Source organism: Puma concolor, chromosome B1 (genome assembly GCF_028749965.1).
Source record: "Puma concolor isolate L17-30 chromosome B1, mPumCon1.1.hap2, whole genome shotgun sequence".
Lineage (NCBI taxonomy): Eukaryota > Metazoa > Chordata > Mammalia > Carnivora > Felidae > Puma > Puma concolor.
This window is the reverse complement of record NC_141670.1, coordinates 206344360-206359715: the sequence shown is the minus strand read 5'-3', so window position 1 is coordinate 206359715 and position 15356 is coordinate 206344360. Positions and strand designations below refer to the sequence as shown.

At 60.1% G+C, this 15356-nt stretch overlaps 1 protein-coding gene across 5 annotated transcripts in view; it reads right to left on the bottom strand.

Moving 5' to 3' along the window:
* The window catches only part of ZFYVE28 (zinc finger FYVE-type containing 28), a 114457-nt gene that overhangs the window by 37115 nt on the left and 61986 nt on the right, over positions 1–15356 (bottom strand). For 3 of the 5 annotated variants that reach the window (XM_086705611.1, XM_086705613.1, XM_086705610.1), the window contains 4 exons: positions 13385–13522; positions 11342–11544; positions 9720–9809; positions 7142–7231 (listed from right to left, as the gene is read on the bottom strand). In XM_086705611.1, coding sequence (XP_086561737.1) covers positions 7142–7231; positions 9720–9809; positions 11342–11544; positions 13385–13522 — 521 coding nt within the window. Of the gene's footprint in view, positions 1–7141; positions 7232–7842; positions 8374–9719; positions 9810–11341; positions 11545–13384; positions 13523–15356 lie in introns of those variants that run through there. The other 2 variants (XM_086705612.1, XM_086705614.1) reach the window with 2 other exon arrangements.

Below are 15356 nucleotides of genomic sequence, written 5' to 3'. Positions count from 1 at the left end.
GTCTTGGCACCTTTGTCAAAAACCAGTTGGCTATAGATATTTGGGTTATTTTGTTGTCTTGGTTTTATTCCATTGGTCTATCCTTATGACAGTACCACACTTGTGATTAATATGACTTTGTAGTACGTTCTGAAGTCAAGACATATGAACTCTCCAACTTTGTTTTTCTTTTTCAATATTGTTTGGACTATTCACGAGCCATTGTGGTTCCATATGAATTTGAGGTTCTTTTCTATGTCCGCTAAAAAAAAAAGGCCAATGTTGTCTTCATAGGAAATGTATTGAATCTATATACAACTTTGGGGAGCACCGCCATCTTAACTGTAGCAAGTGCTCAGTCCATGAACATGGGCTATCTTTTCATTTAATTAGGTCTTTAATTTTTTTCACAAAAAAATTGTGTTTTGTAGTTTTCAGTGTACATGTTTTCCACTTCCTTGGTTAAATTTATTCCTGGGTATTTTTCTCTTTTGGATGTTACTGGAAATCTCTCCTTTAAAATACTATTTAATTACATGCGATGAAATATTATTCAGTCTTAAAAAGGCATGAAGTTCCCACCTGCCACACGGATGAACCATGAAAATATTATGCTAAGTAAAATAAGCCAGACACAAAAGAAAAAAATACTGCATGATTCTATTTGTATGAAGTCCTTAGAATAGTCAAATTCACAGAGGAAGAAGGTAGAATAGAGGTTACCAGGGGCTGGGGGAGGGGCTGGGGAGCTAGTGTTTAATGGAAACAGTCTCAGATGAGGAGAAGGAGAGGACCGTGGCAAGACAGTGTGAATGTACTTAATGCCACTGAGGGTTAAAGTGGGGGCACCTGCAGGGCTCAGTCAGTTAGGTGTCTGACTCTTGATTTTGGCTCAGGTCACCATCTCGTGGTTTGTGGGTTCGAGCCCTGTGTTGGGCTCTGTGTTGATGGTAGGAAGCCTGCTTGGGATCCTCTTTCTCTCTGCCCCTCCCCGGCTTGTGCACGTATGCATGTGCTCTCTCTTTCTTAGAATAAATAAATAAACATTAAAACAAAGGCTTAAAGTGGTAAATCTTATATTATGCATATTTTACCACAATAAAAAAATTAACATTTATTGCTTTGATTTCTGTTTACAAAAGTTATACCTATCATGCTAAGAAATTTTGTTAAGTAGAGACATAATATTTGGTACAATTTTTTTGTACTCAGCACACTGGGGATGTTTTTCCATGGCTTTTGGGATTTTTCACTAACGTTACTTAAGTGGCTGGAGTATAGTTTTTAAACAATCCCTTAATTCTACATACCCACACGCTCGAATTTTCACGATTAAAAATAACCTTCAGTAAAAATCCTTGTAAACACATATTGTGCCCTGTTGGGTCAATGCAACAAAATTCGGAGAAAGTTCTACTGCCACATGCCAAGCACTAGGGACTCTGAGGGAAAAGGCAGTGAGCACTCCTCACGTACAGCTGCCAGGCTGGTGGGGAGGCACAGACCCCATTTACATGAGATACCCCAGATGGGCAAATCTACAGACACAGGAACAGATCTGTGGCTTCCTGGGGCTGGAGGGGGGGTGGGGCGTAGGGGGTGGAGGGGACAGCTAAGGGGTAAGGGGTATGTATCTGTTTGGGGTGATGAATATGTTCTGGAATCAATGGTGACGGTTGCCCAATTCTGTACGTTTACTAAAAACCATTGAATTGTACACTTAAAGTGGGTGAACTGTGTGGTATGTGCATTATATCTAACGTATTTTAAAAATAAGCAATCTAGGGTAAATATGTAACCTTGCCGGAGGCATTGAACACCTGTATGAGGAAGGGCTGCAGGTGAGGCAGGTTGTGTGGAGACTGGGAAGGGGCTGGGTAGGGGGCTGTCACTGGTGGGGGAGCGGGTCGGCAAAGGGGCCGAAGGAAGGGAGGCCAGAGCCTCCCAGGGCAGGGGCTTCTGGTGGTAGGACCACAGGATGGAATGTGGGTGGGAGGGGTGGTAAAATGAGAGAGGGGAAGGGATGGGGCTGCCTATAGCTGAGGGGGGGAGGGTGGGGAGGAGGGGAAGGGGAAAGAGGGGAGGGGAGTGGTAGAGGAGAGGGGAGAGGGAGGAGGAAAAAGGGAGGGGAGGGGGAGGGGGAGGAGAGTGGAGGGGATAGAGAAGAGGGAAGGGAGGGGGAGAGGGAGAGGGGAAAGGGGAGGGGAGGGGGAAGAGAGGGGGAGGGGAGGGGGAAGAGAGGGGGAGGGGGAGGGGGAAAAGGGGAGGGGAGGGGGAAGAGAGGGGGAGAGGGAGAGGGGGAAAAGGGGAAGGGGGGGGAAGGGGAGGGGGAGAGGGAAGAGAGAGGGGAAAAGGGGAGGGGAGGGGGAAGAGAGGGGGAGAGGGAGAGGGGGAAAAGGGGAAGGGGGGGAAGGGGAGGGGGAGAGGGAAGAGAGAGGGGAAAAGGGGAGGGGAGGGGGAAGAGAGGGGGAGAGGGAGAGGGGGAAAAGGGGAAGGGGGGGAAGGGGAGGGGGAGAGGGAAGAGAGAGGGGAAAAGGGGAGGGGAGGGGGAAGAGAGGGGGAGAGGGAGAGGGGGAAAAGGGGAAGGGAGGGGGAAGAGGAGAGGGGAGACAGAGGGGAAAAGGGGAGGAGACTGGAGGGGATAGAGAAGGGGGAAGGGAGGGGGAGAGGGAGAGGGGAAAGGGGAGGGGAGGGGGAAGAGAGGGGGAAGAGAGGGGGAGAGGGAGAGGGGAAAGGGGAGGGGAGGGGGAAGAGGAGAGGGGAGACAGAGGGGAAAAGGGGAGGGGAAGAGGAGGGGGAGGGAGAGGGGGGAGGGGAGGGGGAAGGGGAGGGGGAGAGGGAAGAGAGAGGGGAAAAGGGGAGGGGAGAGGGAAAAGGGGAAAAGAGGAGGGGAGGGGGAAGAGGAGAGGGGAAGGGAGAGGGGAAAAGGGGAGGGGAGTGGAAGAGGGGAGGGAGGCACAGAACCGGCCCCATTGCAGGAGGGGGAGTGTGAGGCAGGACGGGGAGTGGGTTGCAGGGGTGGAGCAGGAGCAAGGCCTGGGCTCTGGGTTCTGGGCAGTTCAGCCTGGGATGCAGCTTCGGGAGAGGTTGGCCCACTCGGAGTGGGGGCAACTGCAGAGGCTGGAGCTGAGGCCGGGCCGGGCCAGCAGCCGAGGCCGGGAGGTGAAGCGGGCCTCGCAGGCAGGCCCAGGTAAGCAGGTCGGCCCTGATGGGGCCAGTCACCAGGGCACAGAACCTGGAGACTGTTAGTTTCCTTATTCGTGTAAAACAACTCCAACTGTTTTCAGATAAACTGTCAGGAGTGAAACTAGTCTGTCACAGTCAGAACCACATGGACACTCACTTTCCCCCGGGACATGTAGCTGAGTGAGGGAGGACCAGGTCCGGGGTGCCAGGGAAATGGGGGAGCTTGGGCTCAGGGTCCAGAGCTGGTACCCGAGCTGGCCGTGGACACCCTCTACCTGGGCCGGACTGGCCTCCTCCTGAACCTCCAGGCCCCCACATAGCCCTCTCTCAGACCTCAGTTTACCACCCCTGCCTCAGGCACCTGCCCAGCGGTCACAAGGCAGAGGGCCGGGCTGGCTTGGGTTGTGCCTCTGACCTGTGACGGGCCAGAGAGACCACCTCAGAGGATGTGTTGCTCCTGGGAGAGCTCAGAGCAGGGCGTCTTCCCAACCTGGTGGGAAGGGGCTGGACGTAGGGCGAGGGGGACAGAGTGGCAGAGAGGCTACACTCCCAGATCCCCCTCTGTCCTCAGGGGATCCCACCAACCCACATCACAGACGTGACCCTAGAAGGCTGTCATTCCAGGAGTGTTGGCTTTACCGCCAACCAAGTGTCTACGGGTCACCCTTCTCCCTTCAGCCAGAGGTCTTCCTGCCTCTGGCCCTTTGCACATGCTGCCTGCCCGCAGTCCACCACCTGCCAGGCTCCCATCCTGACTCCCGGAGCTCTGCTCCAGAACCCAGGGAGCCTCTCCCCCGTGCTACCAGCTCTTGTCCACTCCAGAGGGTCCTGCTCCAGGCCCCCTACCCCACCCCAGCATCCAGAACACTCCACAGCAACTGCTTGTTTCACCTACCCGTGCACTCCCCACGGGCATAATAGTGTCCCTGGGGACAAGCACAGGGTCAGGTACACAGCAGGTGCTCCACACGTGCTCGCTGGGCAAATACAGACAGAGCAAGGCCCAGGCCCCACCCCGTGCAGCTGTGATGCTGCCTGTCTGGCCCAGAGCAGCCACCAAGGACAGTGAGGAAGGAGAGAGGCAGCATCAGGCACCTGGGGAGGTGACCCTGAAGGGGGCGGCTCTGGGAACAGCTTCCTCCAGGAAGGAAGGAGGATTTCGGCCACGGCCAGGCAGCCTGGCTCTGAGGCTGTAGCCCCCTGCCTCTGCTCAAGGGCTGGCGAGGTTCTGAGGTGGACAGGGGTAGCTGTAGCGAGGCCACCCTCCTGGCCAAGCCGAGCCGAGCCCCTCTGCTCCCCATGCTCTGTGCCTGGGGCCCCTGCATCTGCTCCCACTTCTGGCCGGCCTGGCCTGCACCTGCTCTCCCTTCAATCCAACTGCAAAGCTGCCTCCCTTCGCTGTGACTTGGAGCCCCCTCATTTCTGGGGACTTCCGAGGGAACTCCACACGGGGCTGCCAGGGGGGACGACAGGGCAAGGGCCCAGCCCACGGGGCCCTCACTCTCCCTCCCAGGACGAGGGACAGAGAAGGAACAGAAGCTCAGATGTGTGCGGGGCAGCCGTGGTCTGCAAACAGGGTGCAGTGATGCCAGTCAGGGAGAGGTGGCCTCAGGTGGCCGCTCAGTGACAATAGAAAGGCCTGAGACCATGGTCCTGTGGTCACCGGGCCTGGGCCAATGCTGGCAGGTAGGCTGGTAAAGGGCTGAACAGACCCACTCGGCAGGCTTCAGGGTAAGAACCCGGAAGCCATGCGCTGAGGCTGTCTGATGCCGCACCTTATCCTAAACCGGGGTTTATTTTAAAACCGCCTAAGAGAGTCTGGTGCTCCCATGAGGCTTAGAACAGGCAAGTCCGTCCTGACCCGAGATGCAGGGTGCTGCCCGGCCCCCGGGGTGCTGTGCGGGGCTCCTCACTGCGGGGCAGCTCGTCAGAGCAGGCCGGTCAGTGCGCACCTGCGCCGGCCTTTGTGCGCTGTGAGGCAGCTCCAAAGGAAAGGCAGCCTGGGAACCCCATCGGGCGGCCACAGACCCCACGAGGGGGCTCCGTGGCGGGGGCACCTGATCCTGAGCTTCCAGGCACTCGCCAAGGAATTTAGGAAAGAACCAGGGCCAGGCCAGGGGCTGGGCGCTTCCCGCAAAGCGGCGTGTGAACTGCAGAGGAAGGGCAAAGCCGGCTCTCACGGGAAGGGCTGCAGACCCTAGCGCCCCCCGCCCCATAAACATTAAGGCCCCGGCTCGAAGCAGCGTTTTCTTCTACACGTTTGGCCACAGAGAACCATTGCCTAGAAAGCAAACAATGTAACAAAATCACATGGCCCCGTCCGAGGGGACGCTCCAGGACATGTCAGGCCAGACCACGTGAGTTGGCCCACTGGGGACGTCTGTCCTCTGCCTCCTCCAGCTTCAGGTGGAGGGAGAGTCCCAGAGCCCAGCAATTGAGGCGACTGTGACATGTTGCCCCTCTGGTGTGATGGGACCCACTCCTGTTTTCCCTGATTAGGACACTGTCTCTTGGGGACAAGGACAACAGAAGGAGGCACCAGGCCCAAGGGGTTCTGGCAAACTGAGACCCCCAGGGAAGCCGGCTCTGAGGACACAGCCAGGCCAGGGAGACTGAGGCCAGGCGGCTGCCCCCTTGCCCCACCCGGGAAAGTGAGATGTCCAGAGGGCGCTGCTCAGGGTTCCCTGGGGTCCTGGGAAGTGACAGCTGCTTGCCCTGGCCTGTCTCCCAGCCCTTTCTCAGCCAAGCCTCTGCTCATCTCCGGGGTCTCAGGGCAGCAGCAGGTGCTTCTGGGCCAGCCCAGGGCGGGGTCTGCCCGCAGCTCCCACACTTCCGCATGGCACACCACGAGTCCCGCCCCCTGTGGGCGAGGGAAGCCCCTCTGGCCCAGAAGCTGGCCCCATCCTGCGGCACCGCCACTGCCCCCCACTGTTTCTGCCACCGCACCCCCATTTCCCAAGGAGGGGATTCTGTGCCTGGACCAGTCCTGGCCTCCGCGTCACCCCACACTCCCCCAGGGCAGCTTTCGCTGACGATCACATCCACAATCGGCATCTGCCCCGAGGACTCCCGTCCTCTCTGCCCAGCTGCACGCCTGCACACCAGCTGCCCACCGGGCCCCTCCCTAACTTCCAGGCCCACAGAGACCCCCGTGGCCCACTGCCCTCCTCCTCCCTCTGTGACCGCCCTCCCCCTGCCCCCTCACCTGGCAGGAGAGAAGGGCAGTCCCTGTGCGGGAGTCAGGGTGTGGCTGAACAGCAGTGGACCAAGCCCACAACACCTGGGCTCTGACCTTGGCTCGGGGAAGCTCTGGGCACCCAGCAAGTGATCGGGCACTTCCTGCCTTGGCATACTTAGGGCCTAACCGGGTGCTGCCTGGCGTCTCTGAGCCCACCAGACCCCAAAGGCCCAAGCCTGAGCTCGCCTGCTCTCGCCACTCATCTCCCCCCTCCTCCGCCCAGCAGGAAAGGCTCCCGCCCAGGCACGCCCCCCGGCCCCCTGGCCAGACCAGCTGCTCCCACCTCCTCTTCACCTGACAGCTTTCATTTCACCTCCACGCCAGCCTTGAATGGCTCAGGTAACCCCGTCACACCCGCCCACGGGAGCCAGGGGCGTCCCACCCTCTCCTTACACGCAGCCTCCCCCCACGGCCCGAGCTGGGCGCTCTGCTTCTGTGTGCACCCCACGTGGTTCCATGCGGTGTGCGGGGTGCTCCTCCCCTGGGCTGTGAGTCCAGCGACTGTCCACGTCACCTGTCCAGCCGGGTGTTGGGTGTCCAGCCATCTCGCACTATCTAGGGTGGGGGGGTCCCCCCCTCACCCTCAGAACACTGGTGAGGGGCGCCAGCAGGCCTGCGTGGTGCTGTGCAGGCGGCTGACAGCCAGCGTTGGGGGTGTAAGTGCCAGAAGGGGCCCAGTCCTCCACAGTCCTGCCCGGCTTCTGCACGGCGGCTGCCCCGGGCCCGGGGAGCACTCACCACACGATGGCCAACCTGGGGATGGTGAACATGAGGGCCGGTTCATAGTCGTCAATCATGTCCTGGGTCAGGTACCCGAAGTCCAGGGCCCTGGCCGAGGGGCAGAGAGCAAGAAAGCAAGAAGGGTGAGGCCTGCCCGCCCACACCCACCGCAGCCCAGGCCACCCTCACCTGCGTCTGCGCTCAGCAGACAGCCAGGAAGGTGACACTGGACACCGTGGGCCCTCACACGCACACGGGGCCACTGCTGGAAACCGCTGCACTCCGGAAGGCCCGAGCAGGCCTGGTGCTTCCCTCTCCCCACTTTTCTCCTGCCTGACGCGCCTCCGGGACCGGGACGGAGGGTGCTGGGAGGGGAAGGGGTGCTTGCTGAGGGGGGCCCACGGGCAGCGAGGGCGTCCAGCCAACCAAATGGCTCGAGCGGCAAGAATAAACAGGGAACAAAAACACTGCCCCAGATGACCTGACGCTACCCGGAGGAAACCGCCCTCCCGGATTTATCCGCACTCCCCAGGCCAACGCAGCGGCTCTCGCTCTATGCTCAGTGAGCTGGCGCCTGCTGGCACCACGGAGGGAGGCTCCGAGTAAACGGAACTTCACGCCATCGTGTTTTTCAGCAGCTTGAAGTGTCTTTCACATACATCAACAGCGAATAACACGTCTTTAATTATGATGTGACATTAGGCAATTTCAAAACTTACCTAATACCACACAGCACTAGCTAAACAGGAGAAACATTCTAGACTAAACTTTAGTCTCAAAGTCTGACTTCAATTACTGCCCAAAGCACAACAAGACTGTTGATGATTCGCTCCACAGAGCCTTGTTCGGGAGCTCCATCCTGGCCTGTGGAGATGAGGAAATGAGAAGGGAAGAGGAGGGAGGGGGTGAGGCCATTAGGAGGTGAGATGAAGACTGAGCAGGAGAGGAAGGTGAAGAGGTGAGGAGGTGAGGAGGGTAGGGAGGTGAGGGAGGGAGGTGGGGAGTGAGGAGGGTGAGGAGGTTTGGAGGTTGGAGGTGAGGAAGGGAGGAAGGTGAGAAAGGCATGGAGGTGTGGAGGTGAGGCTGGAGGAGGTGAGGAAGATGGGAAGATAAGCAGGTGTGGAGGGTAAGGAGATGAGGAAGGTGTGGAGGTGAGGAGGTTTAGAGGCATGGAAATGAGGAGATGAGGAAGGCAGAGAGGTGAGGTGGGTATGGAGGTGAGGAAGATGGGGAGGTGAGAAGGTGAGGTGGGGGGGAGGTCAGGAGGTGAGGTGGGGGGGAGGTGAGGAGGTGAGGCAGGGGAGGGTAAGGTGGTGAGGCAGGGGGGAGTGAGGTGAGGCAGGGTAGGGGGAGTGATGAGGTGAGGGGGGGAGGGAGTGAGGTAAGGCGGGGTAGGGGGAGTGGTGAGGTGAGGGGGGAGGGAGTGAGGAGGTGAGGCAGGAGGGAGTGAGGAGGTGAGGCAGGGGAGAGTGAGAAGGTGAGATGGGGGGAGGGAGTGAGGAGGTGAGACAGTGGGGAGTGAGGTGAGGCAGGGGGGAGTGAGGAGGTGAGGCAGGGTCGGGGGAGTGAGGAGGTGAGGCAGAGAAGAATAAGAAGGTGAGGCAGGAGGGAGCAAGGAGGTGAGGTGGGGGGGAGTGAGAAGGTGGGGTGGTGTGGGGGGAAGCGAGGAGGTGAGACAGTGGGGAGTGAGTAGATGAGGAGGGGTGGGGGAGTGAGGAGGTGAGGCGGGGGCGGGGAGCAAGGAGGTGAGACAGGAGGGAGCAAGGAAGTGAGGTGGGGGAGTGAGGAGGTGAGACGGGGTGGGGGGAGTGAGAAGGTGAGGTGGGGTGGGGGGAGTGAGGAGGTGAGACAGTAGGGAGTGAGGAGGTGAGGCGGGGTGGGGAGTGAGGAGGTGAGGCGGGGGGCAGGGAGCGAGGAGGTGAGGCAGGAGGGAGCAAGGAGGTAGGGGGAGTGAGAAGGTGGGGTAGGGGGAGTGAGGAGGTGAGACAGTGGGGAGCAAGGAGGTGAGGTGGGGTGGGAGAGTGAGGAGGTGAGACGGTGGGGAGCGAGGAGGTGAGGCAGGGTGGGGGGAGTGAGGAGGTGAGGCGGGGTGGGGAGTGAGCAGGTGAGGCGGGGGGCGGGGAGCGAGGAGGTGAGGCAGGAGGGAGCGAGGAGGTGAGGCAGGAGGGAGCAAGGAGGTGAGGTGGGGGGAGTGAGAAGGTGAGGTGGGGTGGGGGGAGCGAGGAGGTGAGGTGGGGAGGAGGTGAGGACCCCAGCTCTCCGTGCTGCCTGCCACAGCTCTGCTCCTCCACGGGGGGGGGGGAGGGGGGGGAGGGGGGGCACTTCCCTGAAGAATGTGTGCTCTGGGCGCGGAGGAGAGCGGAGGAAAGTGATGGAGGAGCTGAGGAAGGAGGCTCTGGGTCTGCCGGCTGCTTGCTGGGGGAAGGTGACTTGGTGGCAGAAGGAGGTCTTCCCCCCCCACACACACACCCCCACCCCCACCCCCCGGCTGCAGGCGCCCCGTCCCTGCCTTGCCTGGGCTCCCAGCCGGCCTCTTCCCTCTTTCCGGGGAGGAGAGGGGCCCTGTGGCGGCCGGGGGGCAGGGGGTGGCCCTCACCTCTCCACGGTCTCGCAGAACAGCACAATGACCTCCTGCTGCACGTAGTACTCCCTGGGCGACTTCACGGGCACCATGGCAGAGACGTAGCTGCAAACACAGCCGGAGTGAGGGCTGCCCGCCGGCCACGCGTCCCCCCGCCGCCTCTCAGATGAAAGCCATGTCAGCTTCCTACGTGCACGCCTCCCAGCAGGGCCGTGTCTATTTTAAAGCAGGGTCAGCCTGGTCCAGTGCCTCCTGGCCCCCGGCCCTGCCCGGTCTGGGCCCCGACCGCCCACTTCTGTGACGCCCCTGCCCGGGCACCCACCCTGGTGAGCGCGTGAGAATCAGTGCAAGAATGAACGCGCGTGTGGGTGGGTGAACCACGGGGTGGGGGTGGGGGTGGGGGCGGCCAGGACTGGGCGGTGTGAGCATGGGGGCCTCACGGGCAAGTGACACTTTGTCCAAATGTCCCCCGGGGTGACAACGTGTTTCTTTCCTTCTGAGTCAGTAGCTCTAACTTTTCCTCGTTATAAAAGCTTATCTGGAAGAGGACACAGAAAACAACTGTCCGCGCTCCCACCTCCTAGAGAGAACCGCCTTTAACATCCAGGCTGGTTTCCTTCCCGAGGTCATCGGGTGACACGATGGACGGCTTTTACTAACTGGGATCACCGTGGTGTGGATTTGGGGTCCCACTGTTTCTCGCCTACTGCGAGCGTGTCCGCGCCTGTGGGAGCTGGTGGCGTGCCTGACTCCCGGTCCCGCACTTCTCCAAAGCCCTGCAAGGAGGCCCCCAGGCCCCACCTGTGTCCTCCGAGGAAGGAGCAGGTGACGGCAGCCCGTGGGGAGTGGGGGGGAGGCACTGGCTGGACAGCGGGCAGGAAGGGACAGGTGGAGCTCACGGCAGGTGGTGGTGCTGGGGGATGGGGGAGAGGGCACCCTGTGATCCTCACAGACCCCCCCTAACCTGGGGAGGTGCCCTTGCCCTCATCCCAGGCAGCTGGAGCGTCCCCGTGGCCCAGAAGCCATGGCCACCTCTCCCTTGCTCTGCCGTGCCCCAGATCTGAGAGCATGGAAGTGATGCTCGGGTGTTTGTGGGGTGAGTGGGTGAACAGGTGGGATCAGGGGGCAGCTGGCGACCAACAAGCCCCATACGGTGAGCCCAGTCACCAGGGGAGGTGAGGCAGGAGGTCAGAGGTGAGAGGTCAGAGGCAGGAAGTGAGGCAGGTGGCCAGAGGGGGGAGGTCGGAGTCAGGAAGCGAGGTGGGAAGCAGAGGGTAGAGGTCAGAGGTGGGAAGTGAGGCAGGAGGTCGGAGGTGGGGGGTGGGTCAGAGGCGGAGGCGAGGCAGGAGGCAGAGGGGAGCAGCAGAGCCTCTGGCGGGCGGCACGTCCACTCTGGGTGACGGCTACTTGCAGGAAGCTCCCGGGTCTTTAGCGCTGGGGTGCATCAGGGAGAGGCAGAGGGGGTGGGCCAGACCCCCGGGAAGGTCACCCAGCCTGACCCCCCAGCAGCCCCGCGTTGGGCCTCCAGGGTTAACTACGTGGACTGATGGCCCTGAACCGCCATCAGTGGGCGTGTGCAGCTTGAATACTGGGACCCGGGACGCGCTGCAGGGCTGGGGCCTCCCCCTCAGGGTCACCTCAGCTCGAACTCAGCAAACAGGACGTCGAAGTGCCTCAGCGCCTCCCTCATCTTCTCCGTGTAGGTGCTGAGGTCCCGCAGCGCCTGATCGCGGAGGGCGCCCCGCACGTCCTCCAGGCTGCGCGTCAGCTCCTTGGCCAGCGGGCGCATGGCCATGCTCTCCAGCTCGCGGTTCATGATGATGGAGCCGGCGGCCAGGCACTATGGGCAGAGCACGCGGGGCGGGTCACTCAGAGCCTCCTGGAGCCCGACGGCCCGGGGTCCTTCCTCCCCCCGCCCGGCTCTGCGGAGCCCGAGCTCAAGAGCCGCCACGGAGGGCTGTGGTGCCAGAGCCGTGGGGACCGTGATGCGGGACAGGAAGGCACAAGAGCGGTGGCTGGGCCCGGCTGTGACCCCCCTCCCCTGGGCCCCGCTCCCAGGAGCACCCTCGCCTCCTACTGTCTCCTCGCTCTGGGGCCAGCGGTCTCTCCTAACCCAGAGTAGCCACGGCCGCGACAGCACATACTCCCCCTGTGGCTGATAGGGTCCCCCACACAGACCCGGACGTGGGCAGAAAGGGAAGGCCGACCCACCGAGGCTCTTGGGTCTGGGGGCTCCATGCAGGGGCCCCGCTCAGGTGACTCCTGCCCCCTCCATGCCCAGCCCACAGACCGGGGGTGGGTGCCCGGGAGTCCCTGACACCACGTTGGGGTGGCACTCGGGGCCAACCGGGCTCCCTGACCCCACTGCCCTTTCTAGGCAGTAAAGACGCCCCGCTTCCACAAATGCTCACAGACCTTCCTCTGAGCCAAGACTCATCAGTGCGGCACGCCCGGCTTTTGGGCGATAAGGAGGGTCCCTCCGTGCCCGCAAATCTGCCCACACCTGTCCTGGGCTGTGGGAGGCAGGTCACAGGCCTGTGTGGGCTGTGTGCACCTCCCCAGCTTCTTCCACTCGTCCAGTGGCCTGGGGTACTCGTCAGACCCGGGTCCTGGCCAAGGGGCGGCCGCGCAATCCCCGCGTGGGGCTGTGGTGCTGTGGGACTCCCCTGCCCACCTTGGGCCAGCACCCATCACCGTCTTATCCTGTCAGCAGTGACCCAGAGGGGAGCTGGGACTACAAGCACTTTCCCGGGGGGCGGAGTGTGGTGTCGCTGACTTCCCACCCACCCTGGAGGGGAGCGTGGAGCTGGCTGGCACCGGGACCACATGGCAGAGACGGCGCCCAGTGCCACGGGGCCCAGGACCTACATCATGTCATGGCTCCACAGCTCCCTGCCCCTGGGACCCACTCGACAGCGGTGAGCACTGAGACCAGAGACAGGGCTAGCCTGCCTGGGGCCACCCACACCAACTGGGGCCTTGGCGAGGACACCCTCCCATCAGGCGGCTCGAGCGAACAGGGTGAGAGGGGTCAGGTGGGGGACACACAGGGCCAGGCCGTGCCCGAGGAAGACAGGGCATTCCCGAGATTCACTGGGAGGAAGGCAGAGACAGGCTGAGAACCCCAGCACGGCCAAGGGAGGGGTCGCAAGGTGCGGGTACGGGAAACAGCTGGCTGGGGCGAGGCCGGTCCGGCCACCACGGGTCAGGCACCCTCCTCTCAGGCTGCAGTCTCCTCGCTGGGAGATGAAGGTCAAGGTCTGAGGGGTGGAGGGGGTGGTGGCTCCACTGAGGCACCCGAACGCAGTCCCAGCCCCCCGGGCAAGAATGACCCCCTCCTGTCAGAGGGCGAGGGAAACACCGCTCCTAATTTAGGATTGTTGCAGGTAAGAACCACCTGGAGACCCTTCACATCTGGGGGCCTGAGAACCTCACAGAAATTGCACATGAAGCTTCGTGTCCATATTGGCTTATGTAGATCTGGAGGGAGCAGGTTCATGGCTTTCCCACACCTCCAAAGGGGCGTGCAGCCTAATCAGAATGCGCCGTCCGTCTGTAACCCATGGCGGGTGGGGCTCTTGAAGGGGGAGGGAGACACCAGGTCCCTGCCCCTGCAGGTGCACACAGGTGCGGCCCAATGCCCCACACCGTGACCCCGGACCCAGCTGGCTGCCCGCTACCTCGGCCCCAAACCACAGCTGGCCCGCCAGGCTGTCATGCCGGATCTCCTCGGGGAACTTGACGCAGAAATCCCGTGGGGCTCGGTCCTGGGGGATGCACACATCCATGATCTGGTTAATGATGTTTAACACGTTGTCCTGAATCAGAAACAGAGAAAGGGCGCTAAGACACAGCCCCAGCTGGTGGCCATCAGGTACTGCTTGAAAAATATGAAAAACACATACAGTGCGGTTTCCTGTTCTTTGAGATCATGAGGGTGATATGGCAATGGATCCCTGCTTGCTCTGCAATTGCTACAAAAAGTTCGCATGGTCCGGAAGCACCCAGAGTGAAGTCCCGCTCCCCCTTGCCCACGCCCCTTCCTCACACTCATGTAGCCAGAGCGCGGGCAGTGCTGTGCCTATTACTCTGTGATCTCCTCTGCTCACCGCGGGCCTGGGGGAGCTTCCCACGTCACCACGTAGATTTTTCCTCGCCCTTCGTACCGGCCGCTGGCCGTATGCCTTTGTCTTCCCCTGCTGACCCACGCCCACTCCCTGCAGCCGAGGCCACGAGGACTGTCCCTGAACACCTCTCTCGCAACACCTGTACATGAATTTCCTACGACAGAGCCGGAGAAATGGCACTGCTAGGTGGACAGGTACACAAAAAGTTCACTTTGAACCGCCACAAGCCTGTGTCATCCTGGGTCTGTTCGCAATACAGACAAGCTCTGCTGTCCGGGAGTAAGGCCACCGAGGGACAGTATGTAAAACCAGGCTTCTCAAACCCGCCACAGAGGACTCCAAGGCCTGTCCTGTGTGAGGGCCTCCCCCTGCACCAGTGACCACAGGGGCCGAGGCATCTGGCAGACTCAGCAACCAGGGCTGGGGGCAAAGCCACTGTCCTCTCTGAACCTCAGTTGTGTAGACAGAGCAGGCCGAGCGTCCCCTCAGACTCTTCTCGAACCAGCAGATCAATCACGGCAACATGTCAGTCAGCCAGCGAGGAAGAAGTGCCCCCTTCCTTCCAGGAGGTGGAGACCCTGACTCCGCCCCTGATGGCTGTGCAACCTGGGACAGGCCGCTTAACTTCTCTGATGGTCCAGGAGGCCTGAAAAAGGAGACCAGCCCTTCAGGAGGGCTGGGTGAGCTGGAGGCTGTAAGACTCTTGGCTCCATTTGGCCCACAGCAAGTCTTAATACATGGTAATTTTTGTTCTAAAGACTCCTGAGAATTATTTTACTTAATTTCCTCATGTTCAAAACACAAAGGATAAGAAACTGTTTTGAACTCTTTGTACATATAAGGGAAACAAGCTCATTTTATTGCTTCTTAAATCACATTCATTCTCTTCTTAAAATCATCCTGTTCTTTACACATCTACCATTCACTGTCTAGAATTATAGGAACATTGAAAGTTTAGTTTTTTTCTTTAATTTGTTAAGGATAAAATTAAGGCACATTTACCACAGGAAAATTGGAAACAGTGGAAAACACAGAAGCAGGGAAAGTGTCGCCGGAGGAAGGACCGCACGTTGGGCACGGTTCCTTTTCAGTCTTGTATTCTGCCGCTGCCACGGTCGCTCGCCTGCCCGTCTCCACAAGCCCCACCTGTGATGGACAGCTATGTACGGTCCCAGCACACGGGCTGTCCCAGCACTGTCTCTCTCTCTCAAAAATAAATAAACATTTAAAAAAAAGGAAGCAGATATGGAAGATCACTACAGGCGGGAAGCATGACCTTTCTAATGCAAAAGTCAATGCATTAAACCCTGAAGGAAATTCTGCCTCACAACACAAAAACTAAAAATAAAATTCAACCGACGTCAAGTGGTGCCGCTGGGAGCTCCTTTTTAAAGGCTTTCTGGGTAGGAAAGCCCCTTTCTGGTGATTCAACAAGCTAACGAACAAATAGGGGCAGTCACAATAGTTAGCACTAGGTGTTTGTCTGCTATTAGGGGGAGCCAGGGCTCTGACCTCCTGTGAGCTG